This window comes from Lygodium microphyllum, chromosome 27 (assembly GCF_053477565.2).
Source record: "Lygodium microphyllum isolate KBCC chromosome 27, Lygodium_microphyllum_v1.1.10, whole genome shotgun sequence".
Classification (NCBI taxonomy): Eukaryota; Viridiplantae; Streptophyta; class Polypodiopsida; order Schizaeales; family Lygodiaceae; genus Lygodium; species Lygodium microphyllum.
In genome coordinates, this window is record NC_141161.1 from 108809649 (window position 1) to 108836699 (window position 27051).

At 37.2% G+C, this 27051-nt stretch overlaps 1 protein-coding gene across 1 annotated transcript; it reads right to left on the reverse strand.

Annotated features, from left to right (window-relative positions):
* Window positions 1-5089: 5089 nt before the first annotated feature.
* Window positions 5090-8693, reverse strand: LOC148012701 (uncharacterized). Its single transcript, XM_087669542.1, has 5 exons — window positions 8547-8693; window positions 8181-8445; window positions 6691-6732; window positions 6485-6640; window positions 5090-5989 (listed from the first exon to the last, which is right to left on the reverse strand). Exons 2-5 carry the CDS (start codon window positions 8437-8439, stop codon window positions 5472-5474), a joined length of 975 nt encoding a protein of 324 aa, XP_087525668.1. The 5' UTR covers window positions 8440-8445; window positions 8547-8693; the 3' UTR covers window positions 5090-5471.
* Window positions 8694-27051: the final 18358 nt, after the last annotated feature.

Sequence of the window (27051 nt, forward strand, 5' to 3'; positions counted from 1 at the left end):
ATGTAATTGAGATAAAGAATGGGTGTGTTAGGGGGAGGGATAAAGAGGAAGAGATCTCAGGGGAGGTGAAGAGCCACAAAGAGGTCAAGTGAAAGGGAGAGGTAGAGTGAGAGACAAAGATACGGAAGTAAGATTATGTGGTAATAATACTTGAGCATAAACTTGGCAGGGAGGGAGCTGAAAGAAGCTACCATACATGTACAAAATCGAAACTTCTATTGCTTTGGCCGAACTTATAAAGGTGCTTTTGCATTATTATTCCATTGTTACACCAACCACACCTTTAGGTCTCTCATCATGAACTGCTATCCACACCTCTTCTAGAGGATATCATGAATTTATGGAGCTTATTCAAGTATTGTAGTGTTGATCAGAACCCCTACATAGCTAGGCAACCTAACTTTCAGTTAGTCTACAGTTTCCATCTTATTGTAGCTATAATGGAAACCAGTTTCTACATTCCAAATGAGTGTGTTTGCTAGATTAGAATGTCACTTGGCCCCTCAAAAGTCTCTCCTTTTCATCGCCTACTCTCCAAATTTGTGTTCTCACTAACATAGGTAATCTTGGAGATTTTGCACATTTTTTTGGCTACCAAGCATGCTACCCTACTTCTATCTAGTCCTTGAAAGTTAATCCAATTAGCTGACATTATCATTTCTATTGCTTGATTTGTGTTTTCAACCTTCTATATGGACTGCACTATTGTTGCTTTCTCCATCATATAAATTCTAGATTGTTGCTTCGTTTTAGGAATTCGTTTGATTATTACAACATACTTTGACATCCTCAACCACCTCTACCCTATTCCTAGAAATATAGATGTTTGAGTCCCTATCGATTATATTATCATCCATTCACACATTCATTAGTATTCTTCGTATTCTGTTCTCCATGTTAAGGTACACTTTACATTTTTGTGTTTGGGATTTTTTTTTACTTTGCAAGAGAACACTTCAAGGTTTTAGGGGCTATAGCTATAATATCATATGCAATGACACTTAACTAAAGCCTAAAGCTCTTTTATTCCCATTTTCTCTCCGTTTCTATTTAAAGTTAGCCGATGGTTATTCTTTAGATATCATTGTTCCTTCTTTTTTGAGAAAAAGGAGTTAAGCACACAAGGCTAGACAAAAAGAAAAAATGTCATTTTCGGAATGATCAACCTCATGTGTTTGGCTAGTCCTTTCATTAGCTCTCACAATATATAGCATAGCTGCCATTAGAAATGCTCATCTTAATGAGAATTAGAAATGGTTAGTTCTTGTATTATATTTTGAATTATGCATATTTAGTAGAAAAATCCTTACTATATTCTTGGCAAAAAGCACTAATGTTTTAAAGTTCCTCTTAATGAGAATAATAATTTTTATAATTTTCCTCTTGATTTTTTATTCATACCAATGGGTTATCTTTATAGTTTAGTCCTTTTCTTTAACTTTCTTTATTACCTCCATTCTTTATACGTGGCTTATTTTACCAGTAGCTTTCCATTTTACTTGTGTTTTCACTAAAAGTTAAATTTCTGAGCAAATTTTTGATGTTTTTGCTTGCTTAACTTCATTTTTTAAAACCTATTTAGCTGTTGATTCATGCTTTTCTTATCTAGGATTGCTATTTTCTAATGCATTATATTGCAATGTAAGTTTTTTTAATACTAGATTTCCTATTTTTTGTGTGGCTTGCAATGGCAAGAATTGGATTGGCTTGGCTACAAGCAACCTCTTCAAAGGTAGCGTTCTTTTAGTAGTCTCATGCAAGCAAATCAATTACTTGCATCCAAGGCACAATCTGGCTCACATTAGGTGCTTGCAAGTTTCTCATGTGGTTGGATGCTAGTGGCAATCAGCTACAGGGTAGCATTTCTACGAGCTTGCCAATCAATCATGCAAGGTGGAATGCTAGATAAGATGTAATTTTTAAAAAAATGCCTAGTAAAGCATAGGTTCAACATTAGGTTGGGGTGGAGTATAAAAGGCTAAGAATGTAATTGTGCACACATGTTTTTGCCATTGTTCAATTTTCTTGTTAAGGACTCCTATTCTTGGACCTCCCTCAATAGCTAAGGGGTGAGTACCTTGCTCCACCATTGCAAGAGTTGGGTATCTTGCTACCATATCCATTTTTCTTGTTGTATTACTTCATCATATGAAATTGAACATTAGCTATGGTTACCTTGATAATGGTTTTTCAATATTTCTTGAGTATTTTATGGCTATGAGAGACTCTCTTTTGTACATTGATATCAAAGAAAAATTTGATACTAGGCGAGTAAACAGGGGAAATTTTAGGGGCAAATTTTATCCCAAATGATATTTTTTGAATGTTTTCTTGGTCACCGAGCCAATTTTTTAGGCTTCAAAACTGAAAAAATAGCCTGTATATATAAAAATTTACATATTTTGACCTAAAATTCATCCAAAAATAGCTCAAAACTAGGGTTTTCTCTTAACATTTTCCCTATTTGCTAAACTTCTCACCATTGATCATCCAAACATTCGCACACCTATCTAAAAACTAAAGATCAAGGGGGTTCCATATTTTTTACATTGGGAGTCTATAAGTGCTCTCTATACATGTGGAATACCAAGCTCATCATCCGAACTCTCTAAACAACTGAAATCTCCATCAAATCCCAAATGACTAGTAGATGCATTATTACCATTTGACACTTTCTTGGTCTCTTTGTCTTTACCTAAAACACTAGTAGATACACTAAAGATGTGGGACTACTCCTTAGTCTCCTAAACCAAGGGCTAACTATAAATATAGTATCAAATGATGTTTCTAGTCCACTAAGGCTCTATGATTCTTAATTTTCTATCTGCATATAACTATCATAATGATCATCATCATCCAATGCATCACCTTTAAATGCATACCAACTACTCATCTCATCAAAAATAACATCCATGCTTACTCTGAACTCACCTATGACATGATTATTGTAGCAATATTCTTTTTTCTCTAAGGAGCATATATTTTAAGCCTTTGGATCAAGCTTCTTTTAAAGCTCATGTGGCACATGAACATTATTCTTTTTAGCCATGCAACTTTTAGAATATGCTTATTTTTCCTTTCTACAATCCCATTTTGTTGTGGGATATACTTTCAAGTAAATTGTCTCTTTGTTCCATGAGACCTCAAAAATTCACTGAAGTCATTAAAAAGGTTCTCTTTCCCTCCATCCAATGTCCCACTTACAAATATCATGAAGTTATGAATCATTCAAATAAATTATTGTAGCCCTTCATGGACCTTAATCTCTCTACTTGAAATTCATATTGATAGGCAAATTATCGAGATTCTGTCTACAATATATTTGTACATGATTAATAAGGATGTGAACTCTCATGTAGATGTGTGTGGATTGACTATGTATAACCACATTGGGCCTCATGTAGTGCAATGCATGAAAATGGTGCATTAGGTACTCCATTTTGCCTTGGCATCAAAGTAGTCTGGTAAGGGTATATGAAACCCCCAATATAGTCCTAGAAAACATAAATGTATTAAAGGCACATGACCCTTGTTATCATATTTGCAAAAGCTAGGGCTTAGAAGATCATGTGTCTTCTCATGTTGCTCATTCACCTTCTTGATCGCTCCCCTTATCAACTTGTGTAATATATCCATCCTAGGCCAACAAAGTTATATGCATTAAGAAAAATGAAGTAAAAAAACAAGGTTCTTAATTACAGCTTATTAAAAACCGAAGTTTTATTGAATTATATAAATTTAAAGAAACTGGCATACATGCAAAGGCCAAAACCAAGCCATCTTAACAAAAGTGGATAACAACATTATGCCTATAATTATGGCCTAGACAAGCTTTGATGGCTTCATTAAGACAAGTGAAAGAAGGTCAAGAATGACTTAAAGGAAAATCCTAGTATGTGTAAGTAATAGAAAAAGGTGGCATGCACAAGAGTGTTAGTTTATGAGTATATCTAAGGAGCAACGGATGGGTCTCCTTCAAAGTAGAATTTGTAAACTTATATTATCCTCTAATTCATTTATATTTTAAGCTTGGATGTAATTAGGCATTCAATGCTCTATTCATTTTCTTTAATGTTTATTGTATATCACTATTTTTCTACAATGAGTACATTGGTTGTTTGGTGACCAAGCACTCGAGATAGAGTGTATGGCATGCCCTGGGATTACAAGACTTGTGGAGAGGCTATGGGCATAAGGAGGAGAGATAGTTGCCTATTATGTACTTATATACTTGAATTTCATATTCCATTCAAGATTTGTAATAATGAGTATCTCTTTCTTATTGTAGCATTGGGTAGATAAGAGATTATGTGAGGAACACACACACACACACACACACAAGCCTTACAAGACATAGTTAATCACTTGCGTGAACTATATGGACACAACAATTTGTCTCTACAGGTGGGCCACCATGATAACATAGTTTGGAGATTACCTTAGCAAGGCCATAATGCAAGATTTCTATCCACATGACAATTATGGAGACCACATATTTGGTATAAGTTGTAAAAGTGCAAACCAACATGTTTCCTGTTGTTTATTTACACAAAAATATGTAAAGGGAGCATGAACTTTTAGCATAGTTGGCAATCCATTGTGGACTAACCCTCTACTGTGATGACATTGATTTGGACATAAGAATATACTTGGATATCATAAATATTAAATTTATATTTCTTTATCTACTTAGAGTTTGGGTACAAATTCAATGGAGAGTATTTCAATGATTGTATCAAGTTGCTTTGTTTCCTAACATCCTCATTATGTCCACTTTAGGCTAGATGCATATAAAAGCTATCCCTTCTTTGGGAATGTAGCTTCGGTACTACCTAATTCAAAAAATACATTTTTATTAGTAAATATTTCGATGTATGCCTCCCTAAACGAACTTCAACTCGGTATAGAATAGGTTCTAGTGTAGTGTATAAATTTTTCTCCACACAAATTCCCATTCAAAGTACCTAGAACCATGACGATCGATAAGAGCACCCTTTCTTGGAAAGGACTCTTCAACTCCTTCCAAAAGTTTCCTATCTAGTTATCACACTTTCATTTCTCATTCATCGATAGTTTTGAAAGGTGGGTGTGAATACTAAAAGTTTAATTCACATTGATAGAAGGCTTTGAAGTTTGCATCCAAGAGAAGACGCCCATTTCCATGTGCATAAGATAGGTCCTATGACTTTACATGCGTGATTAGGTTATGCCACCGCATACTACTAAAAACCACATGATACAAGTAGAACTGTAGATGAAGCCCATGATAGAAGTAGGGGAAGCTGCGATATATTATTTAACGAGAGGCTATCGAGTTGCATATACGTTAGTGAAGGTCGGTCCATGATAACATGTGAAGGGAAAACAAGAAGTATGATCACTCCTAGAAACAGCTGATAAAGAGAAAATTATTTTCGTGCATGGGGACCAGACCGACAATATCTCTTGGAATATCACGAGTAGCGAATTATTCAGGTGGTATAGAGGAGTTTGGACTCGTTGACTTTTTTATCAGGCTGCTTAGTACTTAGAGTAGTGGCGACGCCTGGATCAGTGGCTTGATCGTCGAGCTCATCTGCTGCTCTAGTTCCGGTATTGGTTATTTGGACACTAGTATAATCCACGCCAGAATACATAGACGAGATGGGGTATGAAAACACTTGGCCTGACTGGAGGGTGATCTCCAGGGTCGCCTGGTAGGGTAGTGTGATGTTTCCTCTCCGGGTGGTGGCTTGGATGGAGATCCACTGACCCGGCTGAAGGGTTCCCGATTGGTCCCAGCTGAGGGTTCGAGTCTCCTCGTGAGTGGTCGTGTAGCTTCCTGAGACGCTCACCGACCATCCAAACTCTCCTGACACTTCCGCAACAAGGGGGATCCCTGCTTGCACAGTTATACTGGCATGATACTCGATCCCCGTAGTGACCGTCCATGACGATGAGATCGTCACTTGTCGGCTCCCAGAGAATGTCCAATCCTTGGAAATAGAGCCTGTACTCATAATACGCGCATATACAGCCATGTCAGTGTAGAAATATGAGTGTAGGTAATTTGATGCCCATATTTACTACAAGGTGTCCTACAAAACAGTATGGCGACGTATGCTGTACAGACAACCATATAGTTTCAAAGTCAAGGTCTTTTAGTCCCATATTTACAAGGTCAAATTACCATTCGGTAGCTGAGATGACAACATATGTATGCTCCTACAACACTAATTAGGTCTACCCTTATCACTAACAAGTCTAGAGGGAGAAGGATATCCAACATGCACTCATCATCACTAGTAGCATCCTTTACAGTGATCAACAATAGTGACCTACCAGGTAGTGACTTGCTTGATTGATTATTATGCAATCACACTATTCAAATCACTAAGGAGGTGAGACCCTAGCAAAAATTTTGTATATACACTTGCACAATTTTTCATTTAAATATTTGACTACAATTTTGCTTAAACTTAATTTCATGAGTAATGTGGGGTACCTGCATTATTGGAGTCACTATATGAATCAAGCGTGACAGGAACAATTCCAGCAGTCTCTAAGTCCAAGGTAGGATAGCTTACATTGATCATGCGAGCAGATGCTATGGACTTTAAGAAATAGAACCCCAATGCATCAATGTCAACATTAGCTCTTCCTACAATACCCACACAGAGACCGGATGCCACATGTAATGGAAAAACTCGCCTCCTGTCGTGGTGAAGAATCTAACGCCTCCTGAACGTGTACCTGGAAAATTTAGACCATTGTTAGTGTTTAGAACTAATGTATATAACATAAGTACACGTATATAAACATAGATACATACATGAATGCGCATGCGCACGCGTACACACACACACACACATGCACACACGCACGCACACACACATGCATAGACACACACATATACACACATGTATATATCCATGTATACTTATTTGTACAAACATATATGTATATGGTAAACATATGCATGTATGTTTATGTATGTATAAGTGAGAAAGTCCTTTTCAAATTAACACCAAATTTTTATTCTTAAATATGAGCTAAATATAGCTTGAATTATATCATTTCCAGTGCAAAAATCTATACAAGCTAAGCCTTTTGATCCATAATAGCAATCAAAGGATGATTCAATTTTTTTAAAATTAATTTTATGCACAACTTATTGATTGCATTTTTAATATCTTATCATTTTCAACTCATAAGTTCATAATTGGATCCAACTCTAAAGTAGTAAAATGAACTATAGGACAACTATGCATGCACTAACTAGCTAAATGTTACCAAAGCGATGATGTACTATATGCTTTGTACTGTTACAAGTTGAATATTTGATAAATCCTTTAAATGATTTTTAAATAGTCTAAAAATGTGGAAGTATTTGTCCATGCAAATTCCTTTGGTAAAGTTGCTTAGCTTTGGAGTAGTAGTTTTGGTTTTGTTAGGATCATTGCAACCCTTTTGGATTGTTATGGTTTGTATTAGGCACTACACTTGATATGCTATTTAAGCATATGAGTCACCACAACTCAAGGGTGTTGAAAACATCCACAAGACAAATGGATCATGAGCTTTTCAAAAGTTTGAATTGTAGATTACGATTAAGTAGTGCAAGTGTGTATAATTGTTGCCAAGAGCAATTGTTTGTTGCCAATGCTTGTATGTCTTGTCCCAACATAATTAAGAATGAAAGTTTCTATAGGAGATACCTATGTGGTATTATGTCATGTCCCAAGTAACATAATTCAGAAAGAAAGTTTCTATAGGAGATACCTACGTGGTATTATGTACATGAGGGATAGTAGCCCATTAAAGGAACTAATTGAGTTGCTTTTGAAGGGAGGTTGCAAAAGAAAAGATATTTATCGATGACAAAAGGAACAACTAGCAAGCATATTAAGGTAGATATCAAAGAGGACTTCATCACAAGATAACATTATAGAAGCCTCAATGGCAATTACATTAACTGATAGACTTGCTGCCTCGCAAACATGGGTTCAAAATTTCTCCTATAGATTTACTAATAGTAACATGCATGGCTATGTAAGACACCCATGCAATATCCATGGAAAGTGTGCTTGGGAGCAAATACGAGCACCTTCAATCTTGATGATTTCTAATCCTTTTGCAGTACTTCTAACACTACTGATGCTACTCTGATCGCGATGATGATGATTATTAGTAATATTTACCTGCACCATTGCCCCACAAGGACAATCTGGTGATGCGCTCTCCATCCGCGAACGTGTACTCCTTGTAAGAGCCCGTGGCCGTGCCGTAGGTGACTGGGTTGTCGGTGCCCGACATCCAGATCCGGATGCCTCGCAGTTGCCACTCGCCCGCCCACACTCCGATCCTCCTCATGATCTTCCCATTCCTGCTCTGGTCGTAAGAAAACGCGTAGCCACCCTGCCCCCCGATCACAGACACGGGTGTCTGATACAGCGACATGTTCACCTGCATGCACAGTCGAAGAATATGCTAATTATCTTGTGATCACAAATACACGATATGCTAATTATCTTGTGATCACAATTACACGATATGCACTGACTTACACTAACGGAGACGTTAGGAGGTTGGTTGCGGTTCTACCAGCTGGTTTATGCTGCAAAGTAGACTAGTGTATCAACCCACAATGTTTTGTGCTTGTACAGGCAGGGGGGTATATATATAGCTATTCTGAGACAGAGAGAGAGAGAGAGAGAGAGAGAGAGAGCCCATAAACATGAGCAATGAGCATATCATTATTTACTACAGTCACGTAAAGCGCCGGTAGTAAGAGCACGCCATAATGCATGTGCTTCTGCTTCGATTCGTCCCGTAAAAACCAGCGCAGAGTACGACATTTGTATTTCTTTATTAAGAGAAAGCATGTAATTGGTTTGATGTAAAAGGACAATAAAACTTGATTAACGAATAAAACTTGCCACGAAAGTCAGCGGACGGCCCAAGGTTTTTTTCCCCAGCGGCGTTGTAGCTCAGAAGGTTTTGGTATCTGCACATGCACCCAGCTTTTAAAATGCAGATTGTTCGTTGCGACGATTTCGACATCCTGTCCTGACGCCCTGCGATGCTGACAATTAAAATAAACGATGGGGCCACGGAGGCATAGGCTATGTAGCACGTCCCTGAATAGATATGGGAGATGGTTAATTAACAATAATATGGGACTTTGTTCTCTTCTTATTAAAGATGGTTAATTAATAATTAATTGGCAAAGGGATAATAACAAAGGCCAAGTGTGTGGAAGAGGTTACTTGAGGTAGCCTCCACAATGTTATATTTGTGGGGAGATGGGTCACATATGTCCACATTGCCTATATCATTTGAGAGTATATGGGATATGTACCATCATTAACAAGGCATCTTTTGCGGAACTTTGTTCTCTTCTTATTAAAGATCAGCCATAGTCACATCTATTACCAAACCAATTTGACAATTTAAGGTATTGGGATTTTGTTTATTAGACAAGTTGACGTTGGCATTGAGGAGGAGCGTCTGAGATTTTGTTTATTAGACAATTTGGCATGGGTATTGAAGGGGTGCTCCTCGTTGAAAACTAAATGTGAAAATTTTTATGTATGATATTAGTATTATTGAATTGAATATGTCCTCAACAATAACTAAGCAAAGTGAAACATATGTTTTAAAGTATGCATGGGGTGAATGTCACTCACAAGCCTTTTGAAGTTAATTAGATTTGGCTGGAAAGTTATTGTGCCACCCAAGAATGTTGTGCCAATGAAGAGCTACACATTGCAAAACATAAAACCAAAAACCAAAATGTTGGTTCCTTGGTCAAAGTTTGAGATGTGGTGTCACATTTCACTAATTTCTACAATTAAAAATTAACCTATTACTGTGTAAAAGTGCAGTAATAACACAAAAAAATACATAAACATACTATACAACTAGCATGTTTCTTAGTTGTTTTATAATTATGGGGGAGGGTTCCATTATCCCAAATTTCGAGAAGATATGTATTAATGTTCTTCTTCTTGTTTATTTTCTTTATTGTTGATTAGGGGAAAAACGAAAGAAGGTAGATTCTAACCTTATGAAAGATTGTATGTATCAAGATTGTAATTGCCTTCCCTAAGGATTGTAATCACCTTCTCAATGTGGACCTTGCAATGATGAAACATAACCAAACATTAGTTCTAATTACAAATTATGTGGTGAGTTAGTTATCCTAATATACTAAGTAATTGCAACACAATATCGTAGTTAATTGAGTAAATAAGCAACTCAATATGCTAACTATTACAACACAATACACTAACTACTTGAAGTAAATATAGTTTAGTAAGCAAATATACTAACTAATTAACTAACTCTTACTCAATACACTTAAGTAAGTAAACAAACTAACTAATCAACTAACTCATACTAGTTAATACACTAAAACTAATTAAATATTAAGTTAGTGATATGGAATCTATCTCTCTCTCAATTAAAATGCTAAAATTAATGAGTAAATTACATAATTATTTAATAACTTAGTAGTATAAAATCTCTCTCTCTCTCTCTCTCTCTCTCTCTCTCTCTCTCTCTCTCTCATGTTACATTTGGATATTTTCTCTACTACCTCCTCTAGTCACATATCTTGTCTTTTCTTCCTATATTTTCCCTTTTTATCCCATCTAAACTCCCTTTCTTCTTTACTCTCTTGTTTTCCCATGTGCTCCATCTTTCTCCTCCATTGTTTTCTTCCCCCTCTGTATTTGGCCTCATGTGTCTCCTCGATTGTCTTTTTTTCTCCTTCCCTAAAGGTGAAAAAGAATAATAGGAGTTGATTAGTCAAATAAATGAAGCTCATACAATGTAGTAGGTTCCATTAATCATTGACATGACACTTCGAAAGAGAATGTAGTTAAACATATCACTAGCACAATAAATGTTTTTGAGATGAGTCCCTTATGAATGGTTGATGGCTATGAGTAGTTGATCATCAACTTAAGGAAGGATAAGACAATGAGTGATAAGGACGTTCACGCTTGGCTTGGTGCAATGGTGTTTTCTTTGATAGATGATCATGTGGCAACAACATTGTGTGATGGGGACTAATTGTTGATAGATAGTCATGTGGCAACATTGTGTGATGGGGGCCAATTGTGCGATGTCTTGAGATATTCCTAAAACAAGTAGAGTGTAAGAAAAAAAAAAGATATCAGTGTTGAATTGAGATTTTAAATAAAATTAATTTTTAGATGTGAAAAATATAAATAAAAATTGATATTTAGCCACACACGTAACTAGGTTGACACATTTAGTTAGGTTTAGGTAGCGATGTTAGGTGTATTTTTTTCAAAGTGCTTCTCCTTGAACCATTTGAAGGAGCATGGTCTGCCTTCTATTGCTTGAAGAAGAAGTTAAATTGCATTTTGGAAATATCATGTAGTTCATAAAACATGTAAAACCAAAGTTGAGCATTTACCTATTATGAATATGATAGCATTGAATGGATTGATTTAACTACCATGGATTTTGTTATAGATCTTGCTATTAAATGAGTATGTGACTAATTTCTGGTTGTCATTGGCAAGCTTTTCACAACCATGAGTATAGTTAACTTCCATCTATCCTTAAGTATAATGTTAATGTGTTCTTTCATCACTTCTACCAAAGCCTTGAGTGATATGTCTAAATTCTAATAAATGATCTCCAGAAATGCCATTTGTTCTTGTGTCTAGTATCACTTAGGCAATACATGTTCTAAGTGGATCCTTAAGTGGATCTTCAAAATTGAGTTTGAACCTATCAAGTATTCATTTTAGAAGTCTTAAATATAAACTCAATTTTTGTTAGTCATCTTGGAAGGTTGTAGTAGGGTTTGTATATTTGAAATTCTATTATATTCTCTAGGTGTACTATTCTCTTTAGTATTTTCTTGGATGTATCCATCAAATTTTACAATGCATTGTAGATTTTGATGTCATAATGCATATCAATGGTCTTTTCCTAGCCATGTTAGCCATTCTCAATTGGTTTATTGTTAGGTAGTTTACAAGATTGTGTATCGAGGGCTTGCTTTGGCCCTATGTGTTCTTATGGTTTTGAATGTAAAGCTTGAATATCTATAAGCATAGTTCCATGTAGTTATAGGAATTTACGTTGTTACATATTTATAGATATCAACTATTGTTTATGTTATACATACCTTGTTTGAAGAAATTTTTATCGTTGTAAGGACTCTTCATGTTTACAAAACAGACATTAGAGGGAATATGGACAAAAAATGGGCCTTTTAGCTTACGAGTTAATGAATCTCCTTATGATGAGAGATTTGAGGTGGACCAATGGGAGAAGGGGTTTTGTGCATATTTTATCCACTTCCTTTTTTCCCTTCTTGTCCCTACTACTTATAGGCTTATCCCCCTATGTCCCCTTCCCTCCTCCCCCCTACCTTTACCACCCCACGTTAGGTGACTTTAACCTAGGTGTCCAAAAAGGTAACCCAAAATTTGAAAATTCTCTTCTCCTTCCAAAAATGCCTTCCTCCCCTCCCCCCCAAAACCTCTTCTTATGACATATATAGTCACAAAATACATTTTTTTGTGTTTTTTTGCAAGACATGCTTTCCATTTGGTCATCCCCTTATTCATTCCACAAATCTTCTAAATTTTTTTTGCATGTAGCTTCTCTCAACCATATCCACACATCCCCAACTTCTTCGAGCCATAGCCACATAACACCCAACTTCTCTCAGCCATTTCCACACAACACCCAACTTCTCTTCTTCTTCCATGTTCTTTATCTTAATAACTCCATTCCACAAATCTTCTTATCTTTCTATCCTCACACACCCATAGCCACACAGCCCCCAGTTTCTCCCAACCAAAGCCACATAACACCCAACTTCTCTCTTTCTTTTAAGTATAGCCATAGCCACACAACCTCCATATTCTCCTAGCTATAGCCACCCAGTACCCAAATTCTCTCTTTCTTCCATGGAAATTTTATTTTTTCCATTCCACAAAATTTTGCATCCATTCGTGCTCACAGACGCATAGCCACACAACCCTCCTTACTTTCATTACCATCCAAATGGTATCTACGTGTCAACGCAAGCAACCTCGTGAATGTGGACCTTGCAATGATGAAACATAACCGAATGGGAAAAGGACATTAATTCTAATTACAAATGATGTGGTGAGTTAGTTATCCTAATATACTAAGTAATTGCAACACAATATACTAGTTAATTCAATGAATAACCAACTCAATATGCTAACTATTACAACACAATACACTAACTACTTGAAGTAAATATAGTTTAGTAAGTCAATATACTAACTAATTAACTAACTTATAATAAATACGCTTAAGTAAACACACTAACTAATCAACTAACTCATACTAGTTAATACACTAAAACTAATTAACTATTAAGCTAGTGATATGGAATCTATCTCTCTCTCAATTAAAATGCTGAAGTTAATGTGTAAATTACATAATTATTTAATAACTTAGTAGTATATAATCTCTCTCTCTCTCTCTCTCTCTCACACACACACACACACACATGTTACATTTTGATATTTTCTCTACTACCTCCTCTAGTCACATATCTTGTCTTCTTCCTATATTTTCCCTTTTTATCCCATGTGAACTCCCTTTCTTCTTTACTCTCTTGTTTTCCCATGCACTCCGTCTTTCTCCTCCACTGTTTTCTTATTGAGGACCAACCTTTGGGAAGCTTGTTAACGGATATACAGCCTCTACATGTGGATGTGGGTGAGACAATGATGATTGGAAAGTCATCATAATATTTTTTGTATCGCAATAAATTTCTCTATAAGGTCATGTATATAGTATGTACATCAATTGATTTGTATTGTTTTCTTGAATTATTTCCTTGTCCATCTCTGAATTCTTTGAAATGGTCCATTCTAGATGAGTGGACACTTGAAACATTAAAAATGAAGATCATACATGACATTCATAACTCATTGAGATTCAAGATAGCTTTAAGATCAATGGATATTTCATGGTTTGTACCAATCCATGTTTTTGTATATATCTTCTAAAGCACTAATGTACATCAATGTCCCTCCATGTTCATTTGTAAGAATATAATAGAGGGCTTACTAAATTCTAATTTTAAAGAAGGGATGGGGTGCATAAAGGTTACATTTCATTACTTGATTATTGCACATTCATCATTGTACATGTGCTTCTATTACCAATGTTGGATGAACAAAGCAGGTCAATGGATTCCCTTGGAGTCCACTAAAGACATGGGACAAGCATTTGATATTGAAATTCATACGCCACGTGGAATAATCAAGTCAATCTCACAGTGAGTGATTATTGGAGTTTCCCAAATCTGCAGCACCATCTAGTCTTGATGGGAAGTGTTCATAATACGAAGAGTTTCAATTTTTGTAATATTGGTGGTAGATAGGTGAGTTTGTTTAGTATTGGAATGTTTTTTTTAATTGGGACATAGTAGCTCAAATCTTAGTTGGTTTTTATTCTTTCATATGGGTAAAATAATAAAAAATAAATATATGTTTTCAAGTGCTTTACAATAAGTTAAAATCTATGTATTAGAAATTAAGGATGAATATATCATACAATTTTATTTTTTAATGCTACACGTTTTAGATTCTCTAACATTTTATATTTTGGATTGTTTTGTGATTTTTGTTTCCTTTCAAAAAATTATTAATAGAATTTAATGGGTTTTAAAAAACTAAAACTCTATTCACTTGGTCTCATTTTCATTTTCCAACTCTTCAACTTTTCCTCTCCTAAGCACCATCACTTACCTCCTTCTTCCACAATGGATCACACTCTTAATAGCCTCATGCAGTTCCTTTAGGGCATGAAATTCATTGCGATATCAGATCTTTACAAGATCTTTTGCCCCAATATCAAGTACTATGATATGGTATTATGGCATAGTCCAAGCTTGCAATACCCTATCGAGTACATTAGCACATACTTAAGAGAATATATCCTCGAGTTCTAGAATTTCAATGAGGAATGGATGCCATGTAATCTCTTGAAGTACATCAATGGTATGGAGACATTTTGAAAATGACTAGGGCATTTTTGTGCAAATCTCACCCCCACCTACTTCAAGTATCTCACTCCTCGAAACGTTAGAGAATACAGTTTTGATCAGCATGGCATTGACTACCTCTCATGAACTGCCACTTTCATTTTGTTACCCAATAAAGGTGACGTCCTACTTGCAATCATAGTGGATGTTGAAAAGCATATGGAAGGCTTACTAAAGAATGTCTCTTATGCAAATCCTTCACCAATGGACAATGCTAGAGAGGAAGTAGATATTGCATAAGAGGCAAAACCTCTAGAACTTATGCTTGAGAGAGCTATAATTACTATGGATAACACCTTGGAAGGTGCATCATGTGAGCCAGAGGTTGCACCCTCCTCTACCATCTATGCAAACTCTCTTATATATGGCATAAGCAAAGCCTTTATCAATGATAAAGAATTTGTGTTTCTCCATCATGTGGAGAAATTGTTTGGAGTGAGGGAGGATGAGGCATTTGCTAGCAATGACCAATGACTTTCCCCTCATGTTTTATTATTTGTCTACGGAGTACAAAAACTCGAAGCTAGAAAACATAGACAACACACTCATAGCCCTTAAAGATGGCATCATGGGCTTGGCAGAGCATGCCATGATTGGGCACCCAAAATTTCGAGGCACTGTAGGCTAGCTTGGTGGTAGGACAAGTTCTCTTAGAAGAGTAGCAAGTCCCCCCTGATCGACGAGTTCAAGTTTAGTGTGGACTTGACCAAACCCTCAAAGGTTGTTGTCAATGATGGGCAGGAAGTGTATCAATAGTCCATCTAGACATTTTATTTTATTATGTATACTATTTTGAGCTAACTTGATATCAATGTAGGCCATACTCAACGTCGATGACTTTCTAAGTCCCTAGAAGGGCCAAGGAGCGTTTAGGAAGGATGTGTCCATAGGGCATTACATTGGCGGGATCCCCATTGCGGATATAGCCATTGTCCATGCCACTTTCACCCTAAATAGACGGACACAATTCTCTATCTTGGAGGCCCTATCAAAAGTGCTATGTATATCCACCTAATGGAGCTATCTATAGCTCACCTATCTAAATTAGGTCTCACCCATATATATGTCAGTTGTGATCAATATGAAATAGTCTTTGGGAGTGTACATGGTGTGTCTCTTCTCTCTCTCTCTCTCTCTCTTGTGTCTCTACATATCTTCTCTGTGCACATCTCAACATGGTATTAGAGCTATCATGATCGACTACAACCAATTCCTTGAAGAAGACAATCAAGAAGTATATCGATGTAGTATCTCTTCAAATCTTGATTCATGTCCTTTTCATGCTTAAATTTGATGTATTATGTATGTTATGAGAATCTTATGTTATGAAATTTAAGCATATAAAAAGTTCACTTGATCATCATTTAGATTGCAGATATGGCTTGCTTGGATACCCTAAAGATGGGATTATTTTTTATCTGCAAGCTTGTATATCTTTGTTTCAATATTTACGACAACATGAATGATGACACAAAAATCAAGAAACAACTATGATCTCACAAGAGGACATACAATCAAAACAAATCAACCAAGCTTTACTTGCTCAAAAGTGTCCCTTTCCATGCTTTACATGTAGGAGTCATCGTGGTGGTAGCTTCTCTCATTTCAAGTATCCTAATAGACTTCCCTTATTACAATAGAAATGGTCACACTACAAGTGATTGCTAGGCAAAACAATATGGTGATGAAGAACATGGTATTACAAATAAACAACCATGCTTATTGAGAGATTATTCTCCCTGTGACTACTACAAAAAGAGTGATCATCCAACCCATCTATGTTTCAAGAGGAATTTTGATTTAGATCATAATAGAGCGTATATTGCTACATATGACAACGCTACTGAAGAAGAAAGAATGGTATTGCTGAACATAAAAACAAGACTATCCTTAATGTGATGCGATGTGTACTCATTCATTCTGGCTTATCTCGATGTTTGTAGGCTGAAGCCATCTTAACAATAGTATTTGTGTAAAGCATCTTTCTATGACTGCTCCATCTAGTAAAATACCGATTACTACTTGGACACGTGAAACTTCTTCTATTTAATTTTCTATTTCTTATGTTCATGCACCCAAAGAGACTTGCAGAAAAGTTGATCCTCCTCGTTTGAAAGTTATTCTCATTGGATATTCAAAATTTTCTAAGGGATAGAAGTTTTATAATCCATCCTCTAAGAAGATAATTATACGTTGTGATATTATTTCACTACAAGATACAGACCTTATAACGATGTTCAAAGAAAAAAAAATGTTTATAAAGAAATTTGCCCCCATAGTCGCAAAAAACATTGATATTAGCGATGCCATGAACAGTCGCTATCCACGAACTCTTCTAAATGGTCGCAAAGGGTGCACTCCTTGTTGGGATGAGACATCACCTCCCTGTAATAAATTTGCTGGGTATATCCAATGTTTTTGTATATGATATTCATTTAGTTTGCAAATATAATGCATGATTGATATATACTTTTCTTACCATTTTCTCAAAATCTGAGTTCGCCTGATCAATGATCTCTGATTGAAACTCGTAGAAGCATTGTATGTGTTCTATAGATAATCAAATTTTCCATCTAATTGCCAGCTTACATTGGGAGCAAGGACATGGGACACGTTGATTAAGATATGCCTCGCAATTTTGAACATCTTGACCTTCATCGTTTTCCATTTGGTCTACGTTACGACAAACAATTTGTTTTTATTATCATTCTTTTTTCTTTCTTAAAATGTTTGAGAAGGGATTTCTTCTCTTGTAACTCAACAAAATTAACGTGTGTAAAGTCTCCACCCACCTACGGATGGGCCTACAATATGTAAAGTATAATATGCTATGCATGGGGACGAGGGAGTAGCTACCTTATGCTGGAGTCCCGTGGTATTGCACTGGACCTCGCCACCTTTTTTCCTTTGTGTGCACCTTTAACAAAACCTCTCTCTCTCTCTGTCTCTACTACTAATACCACTACTATTACTAGTACTTGCATTCCCAAAGCATTGAACACACCCAAGATGCACCCTATCAAAATCTCTCTCTCTCTCTCTCTCTCTCTACTACTACTACCACTACTACTACTAGTACTCGCCTTCTCGAACACACCAAAGGTGCACCTTTAACAAAACCTCTCTCTCTCTCTCTATGTATTACTGCCACCACCACCACTACTATTACCACCACCACCACCACCACTACTACTACTACTACAAACAAAAAAAGAAGTTAAAGAACAAGATCTTAGTAGTCTCTCTTTTTTTTTAATCCATTAATTCTCGTATCTCCCTCTCCCTCTCTCTCTCTCTCTTTCTCTCTTTCTTTATTATGTTTCATGTTTATTCTCTCTGTCTCTCGTTCCTTCTTTCTTTTTCTCTCTTCCTCTCCATGTCTCATTTCCTTTAACAAAACATCTCTCTCTCTCTCTCTCTCTCTCTCTCTCTCTCTCTCTTTCTCTCTCTCTCTACTACTACTACTACTACTACTACTACTACTACTACTACTACTACTACTACTACTACTACTACTACGACTACTAAGAAAACTACCACTACCACTACAACAGCAAACAAGAAAAGAAGAATTTAAAGAACTATTACTACTACCACCACTATTACTACTACCACTACAAATAAGAAAAGAAGAAATTAAAGAACTACTACTACTACTACTACAAACAAGAAAAGAAGAAATTAAAGAATAAAATCTTACTCTCTCTTTGTTTTTTATCCATTCATTCTCCTCTCTCCCTCCCTCCCTCTCTCTTTCTCTCTTTCTTTATTATGTTTCATGTTTTTTTCTTCTCTCTCTCGTTCCTTCTTTCTTTTTCTCTCTTCCTCTCCCTCTCTCATTTCCTCTCTTTCTCTCTCAGTACACATCATTTTAAACAAAAACAAGTAAAAGAAAAGGAGAAAAAACAAAAACAAACCAAGAGGAAACAAGCATTCACCGCAAAGGCCCAAGGATAGATTCGGCGGCTCCTCTTCGCCCTTCGTGTAGATCCTCCTCTTTTTCACAAACAGCGGTGGTGGCAGCGGCAGCGGTAAGACGCTCTCCTTCTCCCTCTTTCTCTCTTTCTCTCCCTCCCCCTCTCAAACACAAGATGCAGTTCGCTCTCCCTTTTCGCTCCCTCTTTTGCTCTTTCACACGAAATGTCATGCTCGAGTTTCGGCCTACTTTTTTTCTTCTTGACACAAATAACAATGCCACTGATTTGCATCAGAAATGGCCGTCACTATACTTCTATATCCTTGTAGTGTTTTCAATGAGAAACGTATGGGCTACACATGGTCTCAAGAGGATGCTGGGATGGAGGACATGATCACTAGAGAACGTTGATGATACGAAGTCATTACTCACTGCTTTTTCTTTTTTATATGATGATGAACGTCCTTCACGAGATAATATTGCCTCTTCAAATTAGGGTTCACAACCTGCACCTATTATTATTGATAATGATCTTGGCATATTGATAAACTTGGAGCTTTAATTGATCGGTATATCGCTCTTATGAAGGTGGATAGAGAAAATAAAGAAAGTCTTGAATCAAGTATGGATTTTCATCACCCTAGATATTATCAAAAGCATGATGAGTATTCTATGGACATTATACACCTGATGATTATGCATATGGCCAACATGGATATGCTAATGGTACACACTATGATCTGCATATATAGTAAGTTACAATGTATAAACCCTAGGTATCACATCCATTCAAGGCATTTTGTATACCCCTATGTAACCTATTTTGTAAATTTTTCTTGACCCTTATGTGACTTTTTAGCAATATTTATAAATTCCTTACTACGAGTTTATTTTTTTAAAGTAAATAACTTAATAGATTCTATGTTATAGATACGAGATACTACAATAGAACAGACCACAAACCAACTCCTAAGGGTTCATAAAAATCTCTTAGTAGTTCTAGTGACTATAAAAATATCATTGTAGTATATGACATCCAAAGGTGGATTCCAAAATTTTATCAATAAAAGTAAGATTTTAAAATAGTTTCTAGATAGAGACATTAGGTACATAATTAGAGCATGTAATTCTAAACCCAAAACTAGTTAGCAAAGGGCATTCATATTAGTATCTTTACAGCTAGCATTGCCTAAAGCTATGGTGCACAATTACTACAAAGCTAGAAGCCCAAAGTAGTCTTAGAGGTCTTTAATGGAAATATACAAAAGAAAATATTTTGACCATCCTATTACTATTTTTGGGCTCACTTATACTGCAATTTTGATCTTGATGTTGTACTATTATGGTGGTAACATGGCTCTAGCAAGGTATGTCATTATACCTTTTGTATCTAGTTCATCTCAAAATATCCACTCCACAATTCCTACAAACAAGATCAAAGGCATATATGTCGCACATACATGCACATGCACATGCACACACACACACACACACACACACACTCTCTCTCTCTCTCTCTCTCTCTCTCTCTCTCTCTCTCTCTCTCTTAGAGATGACAAGAGATAAATGCCACTCAATCCATAATTCAAGCAACACAATGAATATAAAGTGTATTTATACAAAACTTATTCTGTAAAGAGTACAGAATAAGTTTTGCATTTATACAAAACTTATTCTGTACTCCTTTATAAATTAGATATAGCTATACAAAAAATGTGATATACAATTTTTTTCTCCAATCTATAAATGTGTTCTACTCAACACCTTGGCATTTTCAAAGCTAGAGTCCATATTGATTCTGACATGCATAGATACATTATCATGAACCACTAGTCACATTCTTGACTCAAATATAGAAATATAAAACATTAACATGAACGAAAATGCCAAAAACTCACTTTATAAGTCTTTTTTCCTTCACTCAATTTACATAAAAGATACTATTAAAAAAGAGGAAAAATAATGTTCCTTTACCTATCCTCAATGGTCCTTTACAAATTCATTGAAGATCTTCCAATCATTTTCATCAAGCTCATATTTGTTATTATTATAATCATGTGTCAGATTTGTAAGGGCAATGACACTTTCAATATCTATCATATCAAGGTCTGTCAAATCATATATAAAACTCCGTATTCCCTTTGATTTGTGATACCATCCAAGTTGAACCTCCACTACTAAGGGCCTATATAGGAGGCTAAATCCTCTACTGTATTCCACATAGGCACCACCAACTTTTCTTCTCATATTTTGAACTCGTCCTAAGTACCACACGCTTTGGCTTTTAGTTTTTTAAATACTTTTTGAAGAGCTTATCAATGGCCTTGTGATATTCCCAATGGTATGCTCTTCTTGAAAGAACACAACACAACTTGAACCAATGCCAAATAGATTGTTATTTGTTTGAGTATGATGTTTCTCCTCCTTACTATAGTATACTCCTTGTCACACCCTTGTAAGTCTATCTTTGGACAATGTGGAATTGCCATTAATTTGACTTACCAATGTTGACTTAAAAAGAAAACTATTATTGTCAAGCTCCACTACTAGATTTGCTTTGTCTTTTTCATCTAACAAAGAATCTGTTACATGTCTTATCTCACTTGTGGATACATCCTCCTGTGAATCCACTTCATCATTTATAAGAGCTGAAAAATTCCTCATCTGTACTGGAATCTTGGAAATTTGAACAAGCATAAGTATCAAAAAAACCTTTAGACCAAGGCTCCAACCACCATTGCTTGTCCTCGTTACCTTTTGGTTTCATTTGTAAACACTCAAAAATGTGATTAGCACTTTGTAATCCCCTTTTCAAGGCATCAATTATCTTGTCATTGGTTGAAACACATTTGTAATCACCTAAATTTGCTTCTTCCACAGTCTCCTTGAGATTCAACTCTCTCCATATATGTTCTTGTTTCTTATGGGCATGTGTAAATTTCACAGTATTCTGCAGAGGCGAAAAGGAACACTTAATTCTCCTGTATGGGTGGGAGACAAACATTAATCTGAAGGTAAGTTAAGGAAGTGTTTGATCTTGTTTTATCTTGTCTTCGTGTCTGTGCCCTAAATTACATAAAGGAACCTGTCACTAATGGGTTAACTAAGGAAGGTGCTTTTATGTGTCAAACATAATGTGGTAGGTAATTAGATAACTAAATTAACCCCCGAAAAAGCATGGTGGATGTGACCAATGGGCCTATCCTATAGAAGGGTGGACTTGACTAGCCGAGAGCTTTTCTAAAAGGAAATGTTAATGAGAAAATGTTAGGAAAAGTCTGACTTCAAGTTGATCCTAGTGGGAATGGCCGGATAAGTTTCGTTGCGGAGCAGACTCAACAGACCCTGGTTGGCAAACCCCATGTCATTCCTTGGGAGTGCTGGGAGGCATCTTCTAGATATATCTCTTGATAGATTACTAAGACATGTCCCATGATTTGAGGAGCGGACACGTTATAGTTGGTATTAGAGTAAAACTTCTTAATGATATATGATTGATTAATGCTCGGTTCATGGACATATCCTAAACAGAAATAACCTAGTGGTATGGCTTGATTTTCAAACACCTTTTGCACCCACGAATGCTAACATGCAAGAGAAGAAGTTCCTTCTCAAGAAAATTAAGCCACCCGAGTTTGATGGGAAGGGAAGGACTGTTCAAGCTGACGTCGAGATTTGGATTGAGTCCATGGAGAACTATTTTGAGGCAACAGGAACTACATCTACTAACCAAGCCATGCTCGCCAAACTTAAGCTTACGGGTGAAGTGAGAATTTGGTGGAAATAGTGGTGCAGAGACCAAGCGATCTTGGAGGGGATAATCATTTGGAATAAGCTTAAGGAAGCTGTGTGAGGGAGATATTTGCCGCCTACTTACCGCACACAAAAGATGAATGAATTCTATGACTTAAAGCAGCTAGGATTATCCCTTCAAGCATATTATTCAAAGTTTGTTTCACTCCTAAAGTATGCACCCCCAATGGATATGACACAACATGTGTCAAAGTTCTATGTTGGGTTGAATCCACCCATAAACACTTGATTAGAATCAATGCACCCAACGGACTTGCAAGATGCATTACTCCGAGCGAATCCGATTGTCCAAGAGCTTAAATCAAGTAACTATGATGAAGATGACTCATGAGATCAAGACAAGAGGTGTCACAAGTGTGGAGAGATAGGACACATCCATAAGCGATGCCCCAACTGCCGATGTTTCCACTGCAATGAACTAGGACACATCCACAAAGATTGTCCTGAGTTGGACCTTGAGAATCAAGAACGTGTGGTTAAACGAAGCCGTCTAAACTCTACTTTTGGCTCATATTATGAACCACATGATGATGAAGGCTTCGAGCCTGTTGTAACCTTTGAGGATGACTAGATACCTGTAACGTGTCCACTTGTTCGCTCGCAAGACACGTCTTAGCAGCCCATCGGGAAGAGAGTCCTAGAAAGCGCCGCCCGGAACTCCCACGGAATGTCACAGGGTTTGCGATCTAGGTCTTCCCGAGTCTGCCATGAAGTGGAAGCATGCGGGACGTTCCCACTTAGGTCCGAGCTGAATCAGGGTTCTCCTAGTTGTCAAATTCCTAGAACGGCAGCTAGCGTCGCGAACTATTTTACGCAGGAACGTCAGGGTCCAAGCAGATTCATGATGCACTTGGTTCAAGGAGAATGGGAAACGAGAGGGATGCAAAGCTCGACCTCTTTGCCCATAGGGCATAGTCCCATTATGTTCCCCTAAAACAACATAAATTGTGACTCTAGTATTCTAGATTATAGGTCAACATTGCCTGCTGTTCATTTCCTTTGAGGAAAGTTCCCTATTGTCCATTTCGCTTGAGAAAAGTTCCCGGCCAAGTGGGACCACCCATTCATAGAACGGGCCCATGGCCACATCCACCGCACTTTCCTCAAGGTTGCTTTAGTTGTCTAATTACCTATCACATTTAGTTGGATAGGCATAAAATAACTTTCTTAATTAGCCAATTAGTCAGTGATTCCTTCACGTAATCTTAGCACTTGACATAGAAAAGTAGTGTCAAACAAGTTCATTTACATCAATTGATCTTATTTATCTTTGGAATGCATCATATAATCCAGCCCATAGGTTAATCCATAATCAGCCCGAAGGCAATCCATAATCTGACAAAAAGCAATCTAGCAATCCACAGGGATTACTAATCCCAGGTTCCGCCCGTAGACTAGTATGCGGGACTCAAGATCCAATCCCAAGTCACGTTGGCCTCTTGTATAGGGCCCGGAAGGCAAGGGATTTACGGCCAGAGTCCCCGTGGCACCCAAGTGTCCTCCTACTCCAAGTAGCGCCCAACGGAGAGACCTCTCATGGTTGAGATATCGAGCTCCACTCGTGATATGCCAGGGTGACCATTGTACATTTATGTTACCGACTTGTCAGTTGCAGATGTGGTTGGTACACCGCCCATGAATAATAGCTAGATGACAGCTATCCTTATCTACTCTAGTTCGTGGCTCAGTTAGTATGCCACCTTAGTTAGTTGAGTTTGGTTTGAGACCCATATATAGGGTTCTTCTATTTCTATGTACTTGAGTTCTTTTGGCTTACACAACTAAGAAGAGAAAAACTGTTTTCAGCCTCCACCTGTGTGTGTATTCCCCCATTGTGCAAGCAAGAAAGCTACAAGTGAGACTCCTTCCTTCTCTCCCATAATCTTGATATGGTATCAGAGCCTTGTTCGTGGTAAGGAGCTCAAGAAAGCAAACCAAGTTCGTGGTGTTCTGGTAAGAGGACCAATGTTGCTTCCATTTTTTGTTTTGGGAGCAAGTCTCTGCAAGTAGCACAGCCATAAAGTGCAGGAGTGCATTATCTCAGATTGAGACGCCCTTCGCAGTGTGGCAAGAGGACAGTATATGCTGTGGGCAAGGGCTTTAGTCCTTGGTATCCCAAATTTTTTGATTTGAGGCCATTTTGGGGCCTGTTTTGGAGGCAGAAGTTTTCTGCACGCACTTAGGAAAAGGCCCATTTTTATGTTGTGCGACCACTATTCTACAGGTCGGTGAAAAGTTACTATAGAAATTGCATCGTATACCTGTGCGCAGAGACATTGGGAGTTACAGAATCATCCTTATTGCCTGTTGATGCAAAATCGTCACTAGGAAGTGACTGTGTGGTCAAGTACCACTTTCGTCAGTTTTGCAGAGTTGCCCTTGTGAGGCTGAAGCAGTGTTTTTTGCAGTGACAGAATTTTTTACAGTGTTCTGTAATGGCACCTGATTCTCTTTCATAGATTGTCATTGAAAAGCTTGACAAGAATAACTTCCAAGCATGGAAGTTTAGAATGACGAATTTCCTTATGGGAAAATGATATTGGAAATTTGTTGCAGGAAATGAAGAAGAACCAGTTCTTCCTGATGTTCCCAATCAACAACAAATGCAGGCATTTAAAGCATGGCATGAGAGAGCCAGAAAAGTTATGTACTGGCTGTCTATTAGTATTTCAGACTCTATGATTGTGCATATTCAGGATGCAAGTACGCCAAAGGAGGCATGGGATACTCTGTCAAAAATGTATAGCACAAATACGCAAGCCAGGAAAATGCAGCTCAAGCAAGAGTTGCACAATGTGCAAAGAGAAAGTATAAGCATCAATGACTACCACATGAAGGTGAAGAAGATCGCAGATGCCCTTGCTTCCATTGGGTCGCCAGTGGAAGATGATGATTTAGTTTCGGTGACCTTGAATGGTCTAGGAAAGGATTATGCACAGTTCCGAACATCCATTTCCGTCCGTGAAAGATTTCTTGATTTTGAGGAGATGATTGCTCTTCTAATTTCTGAGGAGCAGAGAAATGGTGATGCATCTTCTTCAGGAGGAACTTCAAAAGAAGCTGTCTTCTACTCAAATCCTGGAAGAGGTAGAGGCAGAGGTAGAGGAGGCCGATCTGGAGGCCGTGGTAGAAATCAGAATATGCAGCAAACTCAAGAAAACCAGTCCTATGGAGGAGTAGTGGTAACTCTAGAGGCAGGGGGAGCCAAAAAGGTCATGGTGGATGGCAAAGAGGCCAAAATGCAAACAATAATGTTGAATGCTACTACTGTGGTAAAATGGGTCATATGGCTAAAGACTGCTATAAAAAGCAAAATGACATCATGAATGGAAAACTGCAACAAGGGAATTATGCATCTTCTAGTAGACAGGGTGATGACATAAATGAGCATTTGTTTATGGTGCAGCATGGTGATTTGTAAGAAGAGGTTTATATGGAGCAACTACCAGGTTATGTGCATGCTGTTCATCCTGAGTTTGTTTGCAGGTTTAAGAAAGCCTTGTATGGCTTGAAGCAAGCACCTAGAGCATGGTCTGACAAGATAGGACAGTATCTTGTCACTATTGGCTTTTAGATTTCCAAGGCTGATTTCTCACTTTATGTGAGAAAAACAGAGAAATGTATTATGCTGCTTGTCATTTATATTTATGATTTGATTATCACAGGTGATAGTGATGAAGATATCCTTCATGTGAAAATGCTATTGAAGCAGAAGTTTGAGATGAAGGATTTGGGAGAGCTGCGTTATTTCTTGGGCATTGAGGTGATTAAATCACCAAGTGGGATACAGCTCTTGCAGAGGCAATATGGATTGGACATGCTGTCCAAATATGGGATGACAGGCTGTAAGCCTATTTTAGTTCCTTTGGAGTAGAATGTGAAGTTGAGCGCAGATGCAGGTGAGCTTCTGGAAGACCCTACTATGTATAGACGCATAGTAGGAAGTTTGATTTATATGACTATTACCAGGCCAAATTTGAGCTATGCTGTTGGATTGGTAAGTCAGTTTATGTAGGCTCCAAGGAAACCGCATTTGGATGCGCCTAGACGCATACTCAGGTATGTGAAGTCCACATTGCAGTATGGACTATTTTATGAGACTGGGGTTCAGATACAATTGCATGGATACACTGATGCTGATTGGGCTGGTAGTATTTCTGATAGACGATCTAGCAGTGGATATGTGTTCTCTTTTGGGAGTGCTACAGTCACTTGGAGCAGCAAGAAACAACCTATAATTGCCTTGTCAAGCACAGAGGCT